Source organism: Cuculus canorus, chromosome 2, assembly GCF_017976375.1.
Source record: "Cuculus canorus isolate bCucCan1 chromosome 2, bCucCan1.pri, whole genome shotgun sequence".
Classification (NCBI taxonomy): domain Eukaryota; kingdom Metazoa; phylum Chordata; class Aves; order Cuculiformes; family Cuculidae; genus Cuculus; species Cuculus canorus.
The window spans coordinates 136274928-136295596 of NC_071402.1; the positions used below are offsets into that span (position 1 = coordinate 136274928).

General features: G+C 40.8%; 1 protein-coding gene across 5 annotated transcripts in view; it reads right to left on the bottom strand.

Moving 5' to 3' along the window:
* AKAP9 (A-kinase anchoring protein 9) overlaps positions 1-11202 on the bottom strand; it is a 113994-nt gene extending 102792 nt beyond the window's left edge. For all 5 annotated transcript variants that reach the window (XM_054060703.1, XM_054060706.1, XM_054060702.1 and 2 more), the window contains exon 1: positions 11025-11202. In XM_054060703.1, coding sequence (XP_053916678.1) covers positions 11025-11072 — 48 coding nt within the window. In that variant the 5' untranslated portion in view covers positions 11073-11202. The remainder of the gene's footprint in view (positions 1-11024) is intronic.
* Positions 11203-20669: the final 9467 nt, after the last annotated feature.

Genomic DNA, 20669 nt, shown 5'->3' on the forward strand with positions numbered 1-20669 from the left:
TCCCCTTAATTTCTCAGCAATTAGTACTTGACCATATCAGCCCATTATCATCTTGGATAACAGCTATCATGCTACCAGGTAACATAATTCTCTAACTCAAGTTATATTCTTATCTTGTTTCAAGTAAAACCTACCTGAGCTGACCACAACAGAAAAGCACAGTCCAGCCTAACTTAAAGTACTCATAAAAAAAAAAAAGAAAATCCAAGCCTGAGATTGCAGGCATTTGTCAATTTTGGCCTGATATGGAGTACACATTATAGTATATCTTTTTCTCGTGGGATTGGCCTTAATCAGCACCCAGACTGCACTGAGGCAGTGTCACTTGTAGAATTACCTTCTCATTCACTGTGAATTGTAAGATGTGTAGAAAACAAGACAGGATGCTGCAGGAATATAAATGATATTGGGTTGGAGAAAGGAGAACACTGAACACAAAAACTCTGTGCTTTTGCTTTCTCTATCAATCTCTCTGCAAGTCATCAAACCCAACATTTTTATGATGTTCCTCAGCTGTGTTTTCTTCAGTTTACAGCTTCATATCCCAGAGGAGGAACCCCAAAGAGCAGTGCCAATAACTACTGTGAATGCAGGATCCCTTCTGGGCTTCAAGTTTTATCACACATCACTCTTTTTTTTTTTTTTTTTTTTCTCCCTGCCATTGGGTAAGCATGAGACTGCCTAATGAGCATAGACAGGGTCTTACTGATGACTGCAGCCTTGGTTATGATGCATTATTAGGCATCACTGCAGCTTTTGGGCGGGCAGGGCTGGGGATAATCAGCTGTTTCTCAAAAATCATGAATATTGATTAAAAACCTACAAGAAAAATCCTGACACATCTAAAGAAAACTGTAGTGATGCAATTGGTACTTCCTGTGGGATTCTAATCAACACTCCATTCCAGCTCACACAGTTCTTTCTTCCACAACACACTGTAAGCAGTCAACTGCAAATTCTAATTAACTTAAAAATCTACATTTCTAGAGCAGAGGGCCTTAAAGACGCAGAGATATTGAGACACCTTATGAAATGCATGGAGAGACTCTGTATCTGAAGAAGCTTTGTCCAGACTTCTCAATGTAGCTAATGCAAGAAAACTTAAATCACAGAAGCACTTGCCATTTCTGGTTCGTGTTGATGCTGCAAGAAAGGAACTGCAGCCTGTTGCATGTTTTTCCTGATCAGCAGGAGTCCTAAACTTCACAAAAATACACACTTTTCTTTCCTCCTGCACTATAACATTTAGCCTACACACTAAAGGAGAAAGAAGAGTTTATTAGAAGTTGGCAGAAAAGGGATAAACTATTTTTGGATGCTAGGAAAGAGCATCAACTATCAAATTTACCTTGAGTCTCTATATACAGTTTGCATTGCCCTGATTCATGTTTTTAACTTTTACCTCCTAAGAGAATAAAGAAAGAATTTATAATAGCAAAAGCTTCACTCTGATCTAAACTTTTAGTTGCATTTATGTAGAATATATCTCAGTTTTTTCCTTTCACTTCACAGTGCCCTCTTTAATAAAAATATATCTATATCAGAGATATTTAGAGATTGAAAATAAAGAAAAAATCTTCATAAGGTAGCGAGAATATATAAAGAAATGGGAAAAGCACATAGATCTGAATAGGTTCGCTCATATTTAATTTCTAATTAATTAAGAAGTCTGAAAGAAAAAGGCACCTTTAGAGTGAACAGACTATGTCTAATTAAGACTTTATTAATAACCAACACAAGATTATATTTTGTTTCAAGTTGATGAGTGCCATGGAGTTGATACAGAATTCGAGAGATTAAATCTTTGGCAACAAGACAATTTGCTTTTCAAATGCAGATCAAGAGTTTAAACTCTGTTCAAACAGGGAGTAATAGCCACTCTTGTCAATAAATACAAGTACTCTGATGCCTTCTACCCAGCTGCTAAATGCAATCTTTTCACAAATGTAAGTGTTGAGATCTTCAAAGTAGTCTGGAGAACTCAGATACATTTTCAGGGGATTATTCATAGGTATTCTGGCCACCTCTGTGCCCCAACCCTGCACAGAACGTGAAGAAAACTTTGAATTTTTATTTTAAAAACCGTTTGTGGGCTTTCTTAAAAATAAATTATAAAACACTTTAAAACAAGTAAAACTCAGTTGTGCTTCATCGTTTTCCTACCTTTTTAATCTTATTTTTACATTAATTCATACCATGTGGCACGTCTGGCACTGAACGGACAGAGTGAGAATAAGCCCCCAAACTCAGTAGGTTTGTGAGTGACAGCTCTGTGACGAGCAGAGCAGACGTAAGGAATGAACCAACTGCATGAATTTCATGCTCAGTGTGCAAGGCCTGACAGGCTTGTGTTATTTTGACAGGCTTCTATTATTTTTCACACTCTGCTGAATCTCAAAAAAAAAGAAAAAAAGCGAGCTCACAAAGACATTGATATTGCTCACAAAATTCCAAACTTGTCTGTGGACTTTTTTTTAAAAAAAGCAAAATTGAATTCCTGCAATATATTCCCAATAATGAAGAAAACCTAGGAAACACACCCTTTTGAAGAGTCTTGTATCAGGATTACCATTATCTCCTTAAACACAGCAAACTGTGCCAGCTAGCACAACTTACTACTGAGCATACCAAGACAGGGTTTTTTTTTTTTTTGTCATTCGTATGGAGCATTACCCATAATAATAAGGTATTTCTCCTATGTACCTTTGAATTGAAAACATATATTCTCAATGTATGGTACTAATGATAAATCATCAACCTCACTTAGACAATATAAATGGATTTAGGAATATTTCAGTATTTTTCCTTTGTTTTGTGGTTGGACATGGGAGGTTTCTTCACAGAGAAGTAAGAGTTTAAAGACAAGTAAAAACTTAAAAAAAAAACCACCCGCATTAAGGGATAACACTTCTGTTAAATCACAGCCTTCCAGTGAAGTCAGATTTGAGTAAACTCTTACACAATCTACTCTGCTTACTCTGGGTAACACCTATTTTATCAATATTTGCACAGAAACATACTCAGTCCCATAATCCCATCTACTCTGCCTTTTCACCTTCACCAATCTCTTTGGCTCTGCTACACAGTTTTAGAGATAGGTTGTAATTTTGCCATGGCAGAACAGTTTTCACTAAAGCTATACTTTTCTCTGGAAATATCACCAAAATGTCATACATTCTATTTAAAATTATTACCTCCAATTGTAGAGAGTCATAAAATTTCTTCATGTTTTGAGATTTAGAAGTATGATCCAAGAGATTTACTCTCTTTTGCTTTGTGATGATGCTACAACTTAGGGTTGTTACAACTGTGATTTGAACACTCCTCCACTTTCCTAAGCTTTGTGTTCGGTTTCCTGACTCTCACATTCCCTCTCTCTGCTGATAACAACTACTGAATTTGTTCTATTTGGAAACTTGTCACAAAGAAGAGGGGGCAACCAGGAAACCTGGTTCCATACTTCCAAGAAACTATGAATTGGAAGAAATCTTAATGTTTTTGTTCATTCTGCTGTCTTTTCTCCACTGGTTGTAGGAAAGGTAGTTTATAAGATGAAATGCTGGCTTCTCAAGATATCAAATGAAAACACAGATGAAGGTTTCTTCCAAGAAACAGGAACACCAGAAACATGAACACAATATGGCATGCCATACAACATACGAGTGTCTCATCATCATAAATTTCAAGATCTACTTTATGTTTCAGCATAGCAGTCAAAAGACTGCAATTATCAGTTGTATTTCATTGAACTGTGGTACATTTATAAACATGTCTTTGCAAATTCAAAGTGTTGTATTAGCTGGTACCAGTAATGAAATGATTTTGAAACAAATACATACCAATACATTGAAATCTCTAGTTACGGGGCAGATAAGACAGTACTTTCAGCTACTACATTAGGATACCCAACAATTGTATTACATCTTATAACAATTAACAACTGTGTAATAATCTTATATTGCAATACAAGGTAGGACAACAAAGTTGCACCTACTTCAGCAACCTTTTTACTTTTGTCTTCACTTTCATCAGATTTTTCATTGTTCCAACTGCTAAGATGCTACAGTAACCATATATTATTCTGCAGTTAATATCTCTCTGCACCAATATTTAATAAAACAGGGTTTTCTGGTAACATCTGTAGATGTCGAAAGGTCCCATCTACGTTCCTTGGAGTACCAGATACACTTTACTGAAAGTATTTAGAAAGAATTTGTGGTGGCAATCATGCTTATTTCCAAATCAGTATAAACAAACAATGTCTAGATACTGCTACCTCTGAGGGAAACCAGTGTCACAGTCAACCCTGTTTTGCTATTACAACATCCATACTAAGAAAATAAATAGTTGGAAAGCAGACCATAGAAATAAGGGAGACACTAGTGCTAAAATGAAGTCTTGAATGTAGGCGAAGTGTGACTTGGTGCTTTCTTTTCAGTAATTCCCTCTCTTTACACATCGAGCAGCAAGAAAACATTTTAAATTGTGTTTTTACAATGCAGTTTCTTGCTTTCATAGTGCTAACAATACTGTATTAACTTTGTTCTCAATTTTTGTGAAATGCACTAGGCACTGTGGATTAAAGACAAATTTTCTCTAAGGTTATTTTGAACTGTTATTTATCTGCATACTCAGGAGAAAGCAAGTATTAGTTAGCTCATTCTAACTTGCATCACTATTGTAAGGTAGAGAGCTGCTTTAGAGCTTTGAATAAAATAAGTTTATTGACAACCTTAAAAACAATTGATCAAGCCCTGTACTGAAAGCAACAATAGATCTCTGGACTGAGGGAAATGGAGATCAAAACCAGGGAACAGAAGAAAAATTGAGAAGACACTTAGAGGAAGAGTTTTACCAGTGCCATTTAAAAAAAGAGTTGAAATCCCATATTTCAAGTAAAGTACTATTCGTTCACAAGGACCCAATAAAGTCCAGAAGAAAAATGGACACAATGGGAAAAATAAACTTTTTCTTTTTTAAAAGATAAAAAATTACATAGATAAAATATATCTACATCTCAAATGTATATAATCTTCTTTTCTGTGATAAAATGCAGATATCTGTTGGTTTGAACAAAAATAAAAGCATTCACAGTGTGGTAAACATCTCACATTTTGTTTCTCTCTCACCTCTACTTGATTTCTGCCCTATCTGCTTTTATTCAAAGGCTTTAAAACCACACATTTTCTCCCCAGGGTAACGTTCAGTCCTTGTATATGTGATTTTCTCTGCAAGACAAAAACCAGCTTTCAAGCTTACTCGTTCATCAGCAGAATACACACAAGCAATTTCACACACCTCCTACTATTTGCATTTAGAATTGACAGGGATACAAAGAGAGAGAGTAGACTAAAGCCTGTAAAAGACGAAGGGGAGCTAAAAACCCTGAGTTCAAGCGGTCCCGAGAGAAAAAAAAATAGCTAAGCAATACAAAAGAGGAACATCTAGAAATTAGGTAGAGGTTTCTGAGGATCTTTGTGTGCAAGAAAAAGTACTCCTCATGTAAACTGTTCTAAAGCCCAGTTCTTCATTGTAGCATTTTTTCATAGTTCCACTGCACTCTCCTGCTATGTTACAAATAAAGAGAAAATGCAGTTTCCATTTACATCTGTTGAGCCAAAGCTCACCCACACCTTTCCAAGAGCCTCGAGAGTTAGCCTAGAGCCCCCTCCAGCTGCTTCCTCTCTTGTCCATTAATACAAACACAACATCTTTAGATGCAGACATAGCCCAGTCTCATTCCCATCCTGCGACCTTTTAGCCCGTAAAGCTGCTCTCCTTCATTCTTCATGAAGGAGTGACTGCAATGGCTAGGGCTTTATGACGGAATTGGCACTCTGATATGGCCGAATGCAACTTGTTTTAAGAGAAACGCAGACTGAAAAGGAAATTCTTGCTTCCAAGATTCTGTTACATTATTTTTGGTTGAAATTATTTGATGCAGACAGAGGATAAACAAAATGAACAGTCTACACCTGAAAGTACAAGAAGATGTGTTAGTAGGCCAGCTCTTTAATGAAATGTAAAGTCTAGATGTATTTAATTTATCTCCTCTGATTAAAAACTCCCAACAAACACTGAAATATTGCTTTTTTCCCTCTTCAGGTAAATTACAGGGAGTTTCAAAGGACTCTGTTTTACAAATACAATCTACGTGTTGAATTGCTATGGGAGGTTTAAATTAGAGTTTTAATCACCATGGCACATGACTATTCCATGTTCTGCTTGAGTCTTCTATTTTAAAAAATCTGATCAACAGCTTTTCTTAAGAAATCCAAATCTTCTCAGTTTGAAGAAGACAGAGATGAGGAGGTAAAACCTTTTTCTCTCCTTGAAAGAGTAGATGTAAGAACACAAACAGCAAATATTCTCAGACTCTTAGACAATAATATTTCAATAATATATTTATCATTTTCATCTTCAGCCACCTTAAATATTTATATGCATGACCAGAAGACAAAATATACCATTATTTCTTTTTACTATTCAATTTGTGATGATAACTTCTCAAATTAGTTATACAACCTGTAATACTTGCCCACTGAGTGCCATCAGAGCTTCCCAAACCAACTTCACTGTTCTGCCTGCTCAATGATTCTCTGATATAGATCAAAAGCAGTAAAACTACTTATTCTGTGCTCAAGCATTTAACTAAACCAGTTCCCCAATTTTTTAAGATTCTTGAACAATTACATGATTTCTTAGAACAACACAAGAAGAATGTGTTGAAAAACATAGAGAGAACCTGTGAAAATCAAGACATTAGATTATGTATTCCTAACATTAGACCTGAAATTCTAGACCAACCTAAGAGAATTAAAAAAGTAAGCTAGTGTCTTTGCCTCATCCACCTGTCCCATACCAAAAAAATGATACAGCTAAGAGTGTGCCCCTTCCGGAACACAAATTTAAACAGGAGCAACAGACATATTTAAAGACTTCGCAAATAAAATTTCAGTACTGTAAAATAGACCATTCCCCAAAACCTGCTAACAATAGTTTCATATCTCTTAATTTTACCAGTTATAATAGCTGTGTATTTCATATATGTGTGTATAAATTAAATATTTATTTTTAAATTTCAAAAGCTTTACCAAAATACTCTCAGCCCTTTTCTCACAGGAGAACCTGAGTTCCTGATGTTTTTATTCTGAAGCTAGTGAACAGCTCAGCTTAGTTTTCAAAGTTGATCAAAATAGCGCAAAACCCTGACACAAAAAGCCAGCTACTAAGCTGCTAAATAAACACATAAAATTAAAAAAAACCCCAAACTATCATAAATAGTATCCACTTTATGCTAGATGAGAGATCTAACCAAACTGATGCACACAGGCATACACATATAATATGTGTGCACATAAACATCACATCAAGATCTTCAACTACAATCCTCTCTAGTCTTTTTTAACACCAGATATATCTACAAATTCTCAGGCCATCAACAATGTTCTAGACTCTCTCAAGTAAGGCACAAAACATATCTGACTGATTTCTAAGTTCACTGTGTTTTGGGGTCTGATCAACTTAACAACATTCATTTGTATTTCTGTGCTGGCACACATCTCCCTTCCACCTTGCATCACAGTCAGCGTGACTTTCCTTAACCAGCCTTTCTGACAAACACTTGTCCATGCTCCACCATAATCAGATGGGGATCCAAGGTGAAGAAATTGCTTGTCTGTGGAGAAAAGAATTCTATAAAGGCATAGAGAGATAGCATTTCAATGGGTAATGCAGACAGACACTTATAGAGTCTGGGTTAATATCCAGCATATTTACCTTGTGGCAAAGGAAAATTCATGATTACAGGTCTAGAAAAGGCATATGTAATTTACTGGGTTTAACTTTGCACCTCCCTTGCCTTTGGGAGTTTTAACAGACAGAACAGCAACATATGGTGCAACTGCTTCATAATAAAGACTTGGTGTAGTCTCCAATAGTCAGCAGGTACATACGAGTGTTGGCGAGCCTCTATCACAAGCTTTTTCCTCCATTTTTCAAATTATGTACTGGCAAAGGCTGCATGTTCACACTGAGACCCATTCTGTCAGGTTTGAGTACACTTAGCACCTTTCACAGAATCAAAGAATGATTGGGTTGGAAGGGACCTTAAAAATCATTCAGTTCCAACCCCCCTGTCACGGGCAGGGATACCTTCCACTAGGTCAGGTTGTTTAAAGCCCCATCCAATATGGCCTTGAACGCTTTTAGGGATGGGGCATCCATGACTTCTCTGGGCAACCTGTTTCAGTGCCTCATCACCCTCACAGCAAAAAATTTCTTCCTAATGTCCAATCTAAATGTCCCCTCTTCCAGCTAAAAGCTGTTCCTCCTTGTCCTACCACTACACTCCTTTACAAAGAGTCCCTTCCCAGCTTTCCTGTAGGCCTTCTTTAAGTACTTGGATGGCTGCTGTAAGGTCACTCCAATCAAGGTAAGATTCACAATGCAGCTTTTCATTTCCAGTAATAATCAAGGAGGACTCAAAAGAAACTTCCATTGGACAAAATACATTTGTAATACCCTTCTCTAAAAGATCTATGTGAGGAGACAGTGTCTCTGAAGAAGTCAAGAACAAGTTCCATTGCAAATAAATTTTCACAAAATCAAACTCCATAGCTTGCCTACTCGACATTATTATCAGAAAAAACCCAAAACGCTTTACAGAAAGTTCATATTGCTTGAAATGCACAAACTGAGATTTGGTACTAGTTAGCTACCTACTTTTTGGAAAAAAAAAAACCAAAACAAAATGAAATCAAAACCAAAGAAAAATCCAAGTCCCAGTTTTCACTGTTCGCAATGTTAGCAGTGTACCAGCCACCTCCACAGCACCTACTAGACTCTTTTACCAGCCTCCCAATTACCTACATTCATCCTGCAGTTTATGTAACATCTTATTTATATTTAACACGTATAATTCCAGGCAGGTGAATCAAGGTATCTGCAGTATAGATATACCTGTGTTTTCAGCACAGTAACACCACATACTTTAATATATTTTCCCAGCTATTTCAAACAACATTCAGTGGTTAGGCTCAGAAGTTTTTTGGATGCTTGTTGCTGTGGTTTGCAAAAAATACTGGAGCCAAGCAATTTTAGGAGGCATGGTGATCATGCTACTGTGAATGTGTTCGCATCCTTGAAAAAGAAAACCAGCTGCAGGAGTAACTTCTACCTCCATTCTCTGCTAACACAATTTCTTCTTATCTGCCTTTATCAGTGACACTTGTCAGGGGAAGACTGTGACCTAGTCTCTGCAGTACAACACATTTAATTGCATCATTCACATGTAAAAAATGAAAAAATCTGAAAAACTAAGACTGCTTTTACAGTCTCTTTCCATGTAGCTAACTTTGAAGAGTTATAATGACTTAAACCACAAGGGATGTTTAAAAGCATAGAACATGACACTCTTCAGGCAAATACTTACAAGAACATCATTTGGTTTCAGTCAGAAAAGATTAGAAGGAGAGTAAGAGTTATTATAGCGCTCCTAATATGCAAAATAAATTACTAAGTGTACATATCTTTTCTCAAAATAAGAAGGAAGCCATTGAGTTCCTGCTAGAATCCTGGCTTTTGGTTCACTTTTCAGTAACTGTCATTCATCTTCTGTGTTAATCCCCGGCCAACACGGACAGGAAAAAATATAAATTCTCTTGACAAATTCTTCATCGTGGTATATAATACTGGCAAATTTACTTCAACTATTTTCTCTGCAAACTACTTCTTAATTTTCTGCAAAAGAATTAGCCAACCTGGGTGTGACAGAATGTAACTCTCACCAGTACCTGATCTGTCCCAGTGCCTTTTAATAGTACTTTATAACATTATATAAACATTGCTCTTGCTCTAAGCATTTAAGAACAGGTTTTCATATATAAACATGCCACTCCGTTCAGGTTCAGTATATTTACTAATATACCTTTTGAAGGCTCTTTCAAAAGAAACAGAAACACACTAATTCACAAAGTTTTCAACTAATATAGCAAAATAACTATTCAATACTTCACAGATGAACTACATTCTCTTTTCCATAGATCACATAAACAAGACAATGATGATGTTTTGTAGTTTCATCTTTAGCTTATCTTCTCGATGCCTGTGCTAGAAGCTCCTGCCAAGTTATATGCATATGTTTAGCATGAATGACAAATTTCTAAACTCACTATTTGGCAATGACTGCTGGAAGGAACCAGACATCCCTAATGTCAAAACACTAATTTTACCTTATTTTCCTACGAATGCCATTAATTATCTTACTGACCACACCAAAGCTTTCTTTGAAGTAGAGGTCTTCCTAGAGTGTAGTAACTCCAGTCTGCTACCTAGAAGGCGAAGTGCTTTACAGCCAGTATGCACTAAGCCAGCTTGAAGAGTAAAACGATGAGCTACCCGAGGCATGCTTCAGTAAGGTCGCAGGGCAACTCGGCCATGCTTAAAGAATAAAATCACCAGCTCCTCCAGGCACACTTCGGTAAGCCCGCAGGGCATCGCTGGAGCCACCGACAGCCCAGGTGGGGGTGATGGCTGAAGGTGGGTGATGGCTGGAGGGGATAACAGTTGGATGCAGGTGAAGTTGGAGAGGGCGATAGGCTGGAGGGGGTGACAGCCTGGAGAGGGTTGATGGCTGGAGCGGGTATCGGGCCATCGGCTATGCAGGCACCCAGCGCACAGGGCGAGGCCCCACAGGAGTCCCCACGCCTGCCCAGCACTGCCAGACAACTGTAAAGGCACCTAGGCACCTCACTGTGGACGTCTTTAATCCTTTGCCTCCCAAGGCTCCCTCACGGCATTAGCACCGCGCCGAGGAGCAGCTGTCGGCTTTATAAACTTCGTTAAAGGTTTACAGGGAGAGGCGAACGGGACCGGAGCCTCGGTCGCCGAAGTGACCTCTCCTCCGGCCTCTCGGTTCTCCCCGTGTCCGGGCAGCGCCTCCTCCGCCCGCGGCTTTGTTCGCTTGCCCCGGCCCCAGCCTCCCCCGGCCCCGCCACGCTCCCCTCAGCTCCGCCGCCTCCCACCTTGGCTTTGCCAGCCTCCAGCTTCCTCAGCCGCTCCTCGTCCTCCATGACGCCCCTGCGGAGAGCGTTACCGGTGGGAGGCGGGGCCCGCCCCGCGCCCTCCCCTCCGTCGCACGATCGCTGTGCCGGCCCGGCCCGCCTCACGGCGACGGCCGCTGCAGCAGCGCTGGGGCCGCCATCTTCCTCTCCACGTCAGCGCGCGGCCGGCGAGAGTGACGTCACGGCCGCCCGAGCCCCGAGGGGTGCCGCGGGCAGCGCCCCCCCTCGCCCCCCCCAGCCCCGCAGGGGGGTCTCGCCCCGCGAAAGGGCTGCGGCCAAAGGCGGTGGGAATTTGCTGTCGCTTCGATACAAAGGTCTGAACACACAATAGCTGCGTTTAGCCAGGCTGCCGCCTCCTGCTGTCTCGCAAGGCTGATTTGGACAGTTTTTGATTTGCATAGAATCATAGAATAGTTTGTGTTGGGAGGGACCTTACAGATCATCCAGTTCCAACCCCCCTGCCATGGGCAGGGACACCTCCAACTGGATCAGGCTGCCCAAGGCCCCATCCAACCTGGCCTTGAACACCTCCAGGGATGGGACACCCACAACCTCCCTGGGCAACCTATGCCAGTGCCTCACCACTCTCGTGGTGAAGAAATTCTTCCTTATATCAAGCCTAAATCTGCCCCTCTCCAGTTTATATCGGTTCCACCTTGTCATAGTACTAGAAGCCCTTATGACTAGTCCCTTCCCAGCTTTCTTGTATCCCCTTTCAGGTACTGGAAGGTAGCTCTAAGATCTCCTCCGAGACTTCTTCAGGCTGAACAACTCCAACTCAGCCTCTCCCAGTATGGGAGATGCTCCAGCTCTCTGATGATGTTTGTAGCCCTCCTCTGGACCCATTCCAACAGTTCCATGCCCTTCTTATTTTGAGGATTCCAGGACTGGACACAGTATTCCAGATGAGGTCTCAGAAGAGAGAACTAGAGGGGCAGAATCACTGCCCTCGCCCTGCTGGCCATGCTTCTTTTGATGCAGCCCAGGACACAGTTGCCCTTATGGGCTGTGAGTGCACATTGCCGGCTCACATCGAGCTTCTCATCGACTTAGCACACCCAAGTCCTTTTCTGCAGGGCTGCTCTCAAGCACGGCATCTGCCATCATGTACTGAAGTCGGGGATTGCCCAGAGCCAGGTGTAGGACCTTGCACTGTTTGAAGTGTTTTCTTGCTCCAATGTGGGGCTCACTAAATTCCAAGCTTTCGATAGCATGGATCTGAAGCTTGGAATCATGGAATCATAGAATGTCCTGAGTTGGAAGGGACCCACAAGGATCATTGAATCCAACTCCTGTCCCTGCATAGGATAACCCGGACATTCACACTGTGTGTCTGAGGGTGCTGTCCAAATGCTTCTTGTTCTTCACATGGATAAATTCTGCATGAACCCCCAAATCCAGCCAAGACTGATGTGTAACTGAAACCACCCTCAGCATCTTTAACCCAATCAGTTTGCTGAGCCCTGTCCAACCTGACCAAGCCTTTTTTTGAGCGTATGCCAGATACTAGGTGATGATGACAACAAAGGATGTGCAGCCGCACTGTTTAAATTCCTTAATATGCACTCAAGGTGGCGGAGGAGTTGAAATCACAGTGGGGAATATGGCACGTGGCAATTAAATGCTAATGCAATTCCTATACCCCAGCATGCACTACAAAGCAATATTCTGGGATTGCTTAATATTGTCTTCTAAATGTGTTCCTTATGTGGTCTATAGCACATTTCAATTACATGTTCATAATGTGCTTTTTCTTTCAGTTCCATTTCTGGTAGTGCAATGGATGGCACAGGCTTACACATTCCTGGAAAGCCTTTTTTTTCATTACTGTGTAACAGCTGCATGTGAACAAACAGATTCCTTATTCTGCCTTTGGAATCATTCTGCTTTATTACATACAAAATCCAAAATCCTTCTGAATTAACTTAGATCTTGGCCTTGCTGATCTTTTTAACAATTCATATAGTATTCATTCTTTCCTTGCTTGGATTTTTCACCAAAGACCAGATACACCCAAAACAGAAAAATGCCAAGAGAAAACATTATTTGCACAGTATTACTAACCAGGATCAAGATGAAAAATACCAGGACTCCTAGCAACAGACTTCCACACCATATTACTGCCAAAGTAAACTAAACCTACAGTCTGAAATTTGTGAGGATTTTCCGGTCCTCCTAAAAGACATTACATTTCACAAGAAATCATTTGTAATGCATGTAATGTGCATTTTTGTATTTACAAAACACTGTCTGCCTTCAGTCAAAAAGGAAATGAATACCATTTGTGTCAAAAGAAGAAAATACTATACATGGGAGGGAATGGCAAGGGCCTACATTATACTTTGTTCCATATTTGAAACAAGCGTGTATTTCACTTAAAGTTCTCAGACTTTGCTATTTCACTAGAAGAAAAGAATATTATAGAGAAAAATAGCAAATGAAAATGAAATGAATTAAGTAAAGAAGAAATATTTTCAGAGAAACAGAAATTTGAGTTAATTCCTTAAAAATATCTTCTCAAGTTTGTAAAAGAAAGTGCTTTGTGCAAAGCCTGTGCAAATGGAAGCTTTCCCCAGCAATTACAAAGGCCCAGAGGCCCCCAAGGGAAAAAAAAAATCTCCTTTTCTGTACAAATGACGTTCCTCTTGGCTGATGGAGGCCACTGTCAGACAACTAGCTCTTAGGTGTCAGTAAAATTTCACACATGCATGACATTATGATAGATTTCTTAATCAGTAAATATCCCATTTGGAAGATAATTACAAGCTTCCGAAATGCCACAACGAAATGGGTTAAGTTAATGCTAATAATTGATGGGTCTAATTTTTCTCTTGCAATCTTATATACATGTAATTCTAATGGATTTTAGTTAAATACCTAATTCATGACAATGAAAGTCATGAAAATCAGACTGATGAACTATATTAGAGTACTGTGGAAATTACTAATGGAATTACCACTGGATAAAATATCCCAGGGGGAAATGTTTCCATATTCTCTTAACATTAGAAGAAGAACTAGACTTTCTCTCCTAGGAAAAAACCTCATACAATATGACTTCCTACTTCAGATATTATCATTTAGGCAGGGTGAGCTGACTGAAATTTACAACTTGGTTAGCTGATTAAACTTTCAGTTACAGAAAAGCATCAGTCTGCCTTTCTTAATTATCAGAACTGACCAATACTGTTCACTTACCTAAGAATGTAAGATTGTGCCCAAGAGTCAGACTAATAACTGATTTAAAAATTGATTAACTTTCTAGCACTGATTTCACATAAGTTAAGCACGTGTAAATTGCTTTTGACAGTAGCATATGTAAACTAAACCAGATTAACAAGGTAATAAATATAGGTGAAACATTCTCTAAAATATGAATGACTGGTGTTTTGGCCCAGGCTTATTTTTAAACACAAATATATTGATTACTGGAAATGTCCATTAAAAGCTGCACTGAAACAACTTTGAATATCAAACCTAATTTTTAGTTGTGTTTGTAAACAAGGACAAAGGTCTCTTCACCTACAGCGTTTTCTCTAACAATGAAACTCCACCTTCTTCCTGCCCCTTCTGTTTCCTTTATTCACCGTTCAGTGAGGATATGGGTGGTGAGACTCACCATGGCACTTTAGTGGACTGTAAAGCCAAAACATGATGCCTAAGGACCATGTGTGATGAAGTCACAAAGTTCTAGTTAGGAGATTCAGATTCTGTTGCAGTCCACTGAAGCCAGAATCAGAGGGCTGTCAAATCATAACATGCTGCTCGTAAATCACGCCTAAACTAATGATATGACCTAATCCCACAACTAAGGAGCTCAGATATTGTGTGTTCTCAGGCATCATAATTATCAGCAATACTGCTTAATAATAAGAGTATTCGAGTCTATTTCCTTCAACAAAAAATACATATTGGAACAGAAGACTCCTACAGGAACCATGTAAGATTCCCCAAGGAGCTTGTAAAACCAAAATGTTACCTGACTTATGTTTCCCTACCACCAATACAATGACCATGCTACATGTTTCTTAAGAGAGCTACAACTGTGTTAAATTGCAAATGTCTGTATTTGGTCAACGTAATGTGGTAAAAGATAAGTCCTTCTGCTTATGGCCATGCAATCTCTGATATCATAGTATCATAGTATCATATTATAGCAAGGGTTGAAAGAGACCTTAAAGATCATCTAGTTCCAACCCCCCTGCTATGGGCAGGGACATCCCACTGGATCAGGCTGGCCAAGACCCCATCCAACCTGGCCTTGAACACCTCCAGGGATGGGGCAGCCGCAGCCTCCCTGGGCAACCTGTGCCAGTGTCTCACCATTCCCATAGTGAAGAAATTCTTCCTAATGTCCAGTCTAAATCTGCCCCTCTCCATTTTGTACCATTCCCCCTGGTCCTGTCCCCACAAGCCTTTATAAATAGCCCCTCTCCAGCTTTCCTGTAGGCCCCCTTCAGGTATTGGAAGGTTGCTATAAGATCTCCTTGGAGCCTTCTCTTCTCCAGGCTGAACAGGCCCAACTCTCTCAGCCTGTCCTCGTAGGGAAGGTGCTCCAGCCCTCTGATCACCTTTGTAGTCCTCCTCTGGACCCGTTCCAAAAGCTCCATATCCTTCTTATGTTGAAGATTCCAGACCTGGACACAGTATTCCAGATGATGTCTCACAAGAGAGAAACAGAGGGGCAGAATCACTTCCCACGACTTGCTGGCCACGCTTCTTTTGATGCAGCCCAGGACACAGTTGCCCTTCCGGGCTGTGAGCGCACATTGCCGGCTCGTGTCGAGCTTTCTCATCAACCAGCACGCCCAAGTCCTTTTTTTTGCAGGGCTGCTCTCAAGCACGGCATCCCCCATTGTGTACTGAAAACGGAGATTGCCCCAGCCCAGGTGAAGGACCTTGTGCTTGGGCTTGTTGAACCTCCTGAGCTTCTCAGAGGCCCCCTTCTCCAGCCTGTCCAGGTCCCTCTGGATGACATCCTGTCCTTGCAGTGTGGCAACTACACCACTCAGCTTGGTGTCATCCATAAACTTGCTGAGGGTGCACTCAATCTTGCTGTCAATATCATTGATAAAGATATTAAACAGCACTGGTCCCAGTACGGACCCCTGAGGGACACCACTTGTCACCAATCTCCATTTGGACTTTGAGACATTGACCACTACTCTTTGAATACAACCATCCAACCAGTTTCTTATCCACCATACCGTCCACCCATGAAATCCATATCTCTCCAATTTAGAGAGAAGGATGTTGTGGAGGACCTTGTCAAAGGCTTTACAGAAGTCCAGGTAGATCACATCCACTGGTTTACCCGTGTCCACTGCTGTAGAAAGCCATCAAGTTAGTCAGACAGGACTTGCCCCTGGTGAAGGCATGCTGGCTGTCATTAATCACTTCCCTGCCCTCCATGTGCTCTAGCATACTTTCTAGGAGGATCTGTTCCGTGATCTTCCCAGGCACAGGGGTAAGGCTGACAGGTCAGTAGTTGTCAGGGTTGTCTTTTTTTACCCTTTTTAAAAATGGGCACAATGTTACCCTTCTTCCAGTCATCAGGGACTTCTCCTGATTGCCATGACTTTTCAAATATCATGGAGAGTGGCTTGGCAACCGCATCTGCCAATTCCCTCAGTACTCTGGGATGCATCTCATCAGGTCCCATGGAGTTATATATGTTCATGTTCCTCAGGTGTTCACAAACCTGATCCTCCTGTACTGTGGGAGAGGGTCTACCCCCCTGGTCACCATCTTGCTGTCCCATGACCCAGGAGGGGCGATGAGAGCAGTTATTGGTAAAGACTGAGGCAAAAAAGTTGTTGAGTACCTCAGCCTTTTCCTCGTCTGTTGATACATGATCCCCATTTCCCGTCATCAGTAGGGGTACATTCTCTTTGATCTTCCTCTTTTGAATGAAGTACCTGTAGAAGCCCTTCTTGCTGATCTTTACTTCCATTGCCAAGTTCAGCTCCAGCTGTGCCTTGGCCTTCCTGATCCCTACGCAACTAGACAGCGTCTCTGTACATGTCCCAAGTTACCTGTCCCTGCTTGCACTGCTGCTAAGTATGTCCAACAGTTCTGCAGTGACACTAGAACTGCCTATAAGGGACTGATTCTTTTTTGCTGCCTTAAACCTCTTGTCTTCAGGTGCTGAGACTGCAGCAGGGGTAGTGTCCTTCAACACAAGCAGCACAGCTACGCTTGCAGCCCAGAGAGGTCATGCTGCAATCTTGCTGATAGGGAGAGATGGGGCAGAACGATATCTGAGATGTGCCAGAGAGCCCCCTGGAAGGAGTATCCCCCACCAAACTCAGTTCCAGAACTTTCCTAGAAGAAGCACTGCAGAGGCCCACCAAAAAAAGTATAAATAATAGTCTGCAAGAGAGGCCATTTGTGTGCTTGCCATCCTGGGAAGTGAAGAAGAGGACCAGAGTCCAGCTCCCTTTTCTCTCTTTCTTTCTTTTCCCTAACACAGATTTAGCAAGCCAATGCCAATCCTATTCCTAAGAATGCCTGTACAAATAAATTTCTTTTTGGTCCAGTTGTTTGGCATTATTTGTCTTCATTTAGCCCAGTGGGTACTGAACCCAGAAGTTTTACGAGGAGACCCAGGGTCTTACCCCAGCAACCCCTGAACCATCCAGATTGTGTCATGGCACTGCTGGTACAAAACCCATCCAACAGGATAATATATTGAATTATAGTGAAAGTTAAACAGATGAAGCGTGAAAATAAGAGACACCTCTATCTGAAAGATGACTGTGCCGTATGTTTTATTTGATCAGGACACACACCTGCTTTCACAGAACTTAGTGGGAGTTCTATGGCTGATAGGATGGCAGGGCCTCAGTGTTTACCTGTCATAGTGCCTGTACACCAAAATGATTTCCCTCCATCTCAGAGTGAGCTTGTACAAAGCATATGAGGTTGACTTAATGATTGGCTTACCTCTGCCTTTGCCACAGCCTGCTGTGCCAGCTCTGTCCCCTACCATCTGCTCTGAGCTGCACCGAGCATTGCTTTGCTCTGCAGTTTCCCAGAGTGCTGCTTTGTTGGCATGGTTGCAGCAGACAGGTGATTTAGGTAAAATGTGTAAAGTTCACAGTCTCAGCGACCCATTGTAGATACTGCTGAGGAAGGATTACAAAATCTTATGAATTTGCTGTTAGCAGGTGCAAGTCGGTTCAAATTTCAGGTGGATCTTGGCCCATTGTATTAAAATAGTCTGACTATATGTTATAAAATCATTTTTTAAGACCTTAGTCACTTTCACCTCAGGGAGTTTTGAGGTATAATATTTATGTTAGGACTACCTTGAACTGTATTTTAGAAACAGACAAACATTCTCATCTTCAAAGCAGGGCACTACAAATGCTATTACAGAATAAATGGTGAGACTTGGTGTTTAAGAAGTAGGTGAACTAGAGATGTAAGAAAAACATCTTCTAATCTAAAGTTTGGGTTTTGTTTTGTTTTTTTTTTAAATGAGTTGAGAAACGTGGTTGTATGGAAAATTATTTAATGATGCAATTGACGATAGAATTGCTTGGTTGGAAAAGACCTTTGAGACCTTCAAGTCCAACCATACCTGTCCACTACTAACCTATATCCCTGAGCACTTCATCTACATGTCTTTTAAATACCTCCAGGGTGGTGACTCAACCACTTCCCTGGGCAGCCGGCTCCAGTGCCCAGTAACCATTTTGGTGAAGAAATTTTTCCTGATGTCTAATCTGAACCTTCCCTGGTGCAACTTGAGGCCATTTCCTCTTGTCCTGTCGCCTGTCGCTTGAGGGAAGAGACCAGCACCCAGCTTGCTACAGTCTTCTTTTGGGTAGTTGTAGACACTGATTATGTTTCCCCTCAGCCTCCCTTTCTCTAAGCTAAACAAACCCTGTTCCCTTAGCCACCTCTCGTAAGGCTTGTTCTCCAGCCTCTTCACCAGCTTTGTTGCTCTACTCTGGACCCGCTCCAGGGCCTCAATGTCCTTCTTGTAGTGAGGGGCCCAAAAATGAACACAGTTTTCGACATGCAGTCAATGCCAAGTACAGGGACAGAATTGCTTCACTGGTCCTGCTGGCTAGGCTGTTTCTGATCTAGGCCAAGATGCCACTGGTCTTGGCCACTTGGGCACACTGCTGGCTAATGTTCGGTACGCTGTCAACCAACACCCCCAGGTCCTTCTCCTCCAGGCAACTTTCTAGTCATCCTTCTCCAAGCCTGTAACACTGCATGGGATTGTTGTGTCTCAAGTGCAGCACTAGGCACTTGGTCTTGTTGAACCTCATACCGTTGGTCTCCACCCATCAATCCAGCCTGTTTAGATCCCCTTGTAGATCTTCCGTACCCTCAAGCAGATCGACACTTCCTCCCAGCTTAGTGTCATCCGTGAGCTTACTAAGTGTACATTCAATCCCCCTGTCTATATCATTGATAAAGACATTGAACAGAGCTGAACCCAACACTGAACCCTGGGGAAAACCTCTTGAGACCAGCCTCCAACTGGATTTTATTCCAGTTACTACCACTCTTTGGGCCTGACCATCCAGCAAGTTTTTAACCCAGCAGAGATTATGCCTGTCTGGACCAGTGACAGCCAGTTTCTCAAGCAGAATATTGTGAGAAACAGTGTCATAGGATGAATGTATATAGAATCAAGGTCCCATGTGACTGCTAAGATTGTGTGTATTCTTTAATGAAAAAAGATACCAAAGCTTATGAAACAGCATGAGTACTGAGGATGAAAATAACATATTCCATAATAAAGAGCAGCTGTTAAAAAAATATGCAATTTTTAACCCATATCTGCACCTGTGAAGATAGACAAATTTATGTTAACCATTGCAGACAGTGTCCTGCCAAACATCTGGGTTTTGTAACTCCTAAATTAAATAAGTTTTATTGAGTTTTGCTATAACAGATGACAGAAGAAATCAGACACTAAAACCTTCCACACACATATGTGATACAGGCATTCACTTAATACAGGTATTAAAGTGGAATTGTTAACACGCTTCAGTCACACACAGTCAAGTCCAACACACAAAGTGTTTTTCTTGCTTCCAAACCCAGACATTTTTCTTCTGCTGAAAAGGCAGTAAAATAACTCATGCAAATGTGGTAAAGCGTAGACCTCTTGTGATATTACAATAACACATACCTCCTGGCAATGTGTACCTTTGTTTTCTGAATGCCAGAGTTATACAGCTGTTAGTTTGACAAACTGTAAGCTCCACATGTTTTTTTTAGGAATTTTTGAGTGCATTCTTTGTAATTTAATTAATTAAGACAAATACTGTTGGATTTGGTTCCTACTTGGATGTAAATACTGTAGCTAGGAAGAGGTAAGACTCTAGCTATTAAGTTTTGTGAGATTAATAATTTATTCTGCAGGCATAATATATCAATGAAGGTAAACTTGCAATTAATACAGCTAATTAATTAAGTGACTCAGAATCATCAAATTGAAATTTGATATTTGTGACATGCACAAAAGGTTGATTTCTACCACAAATAATTTACTTATATCAGATGTATGTAGAGCTATTATAGTACACATTTCTGTATAACCGATCACAAGTGTTTGAGTTCACATGAAGATTCAGAATA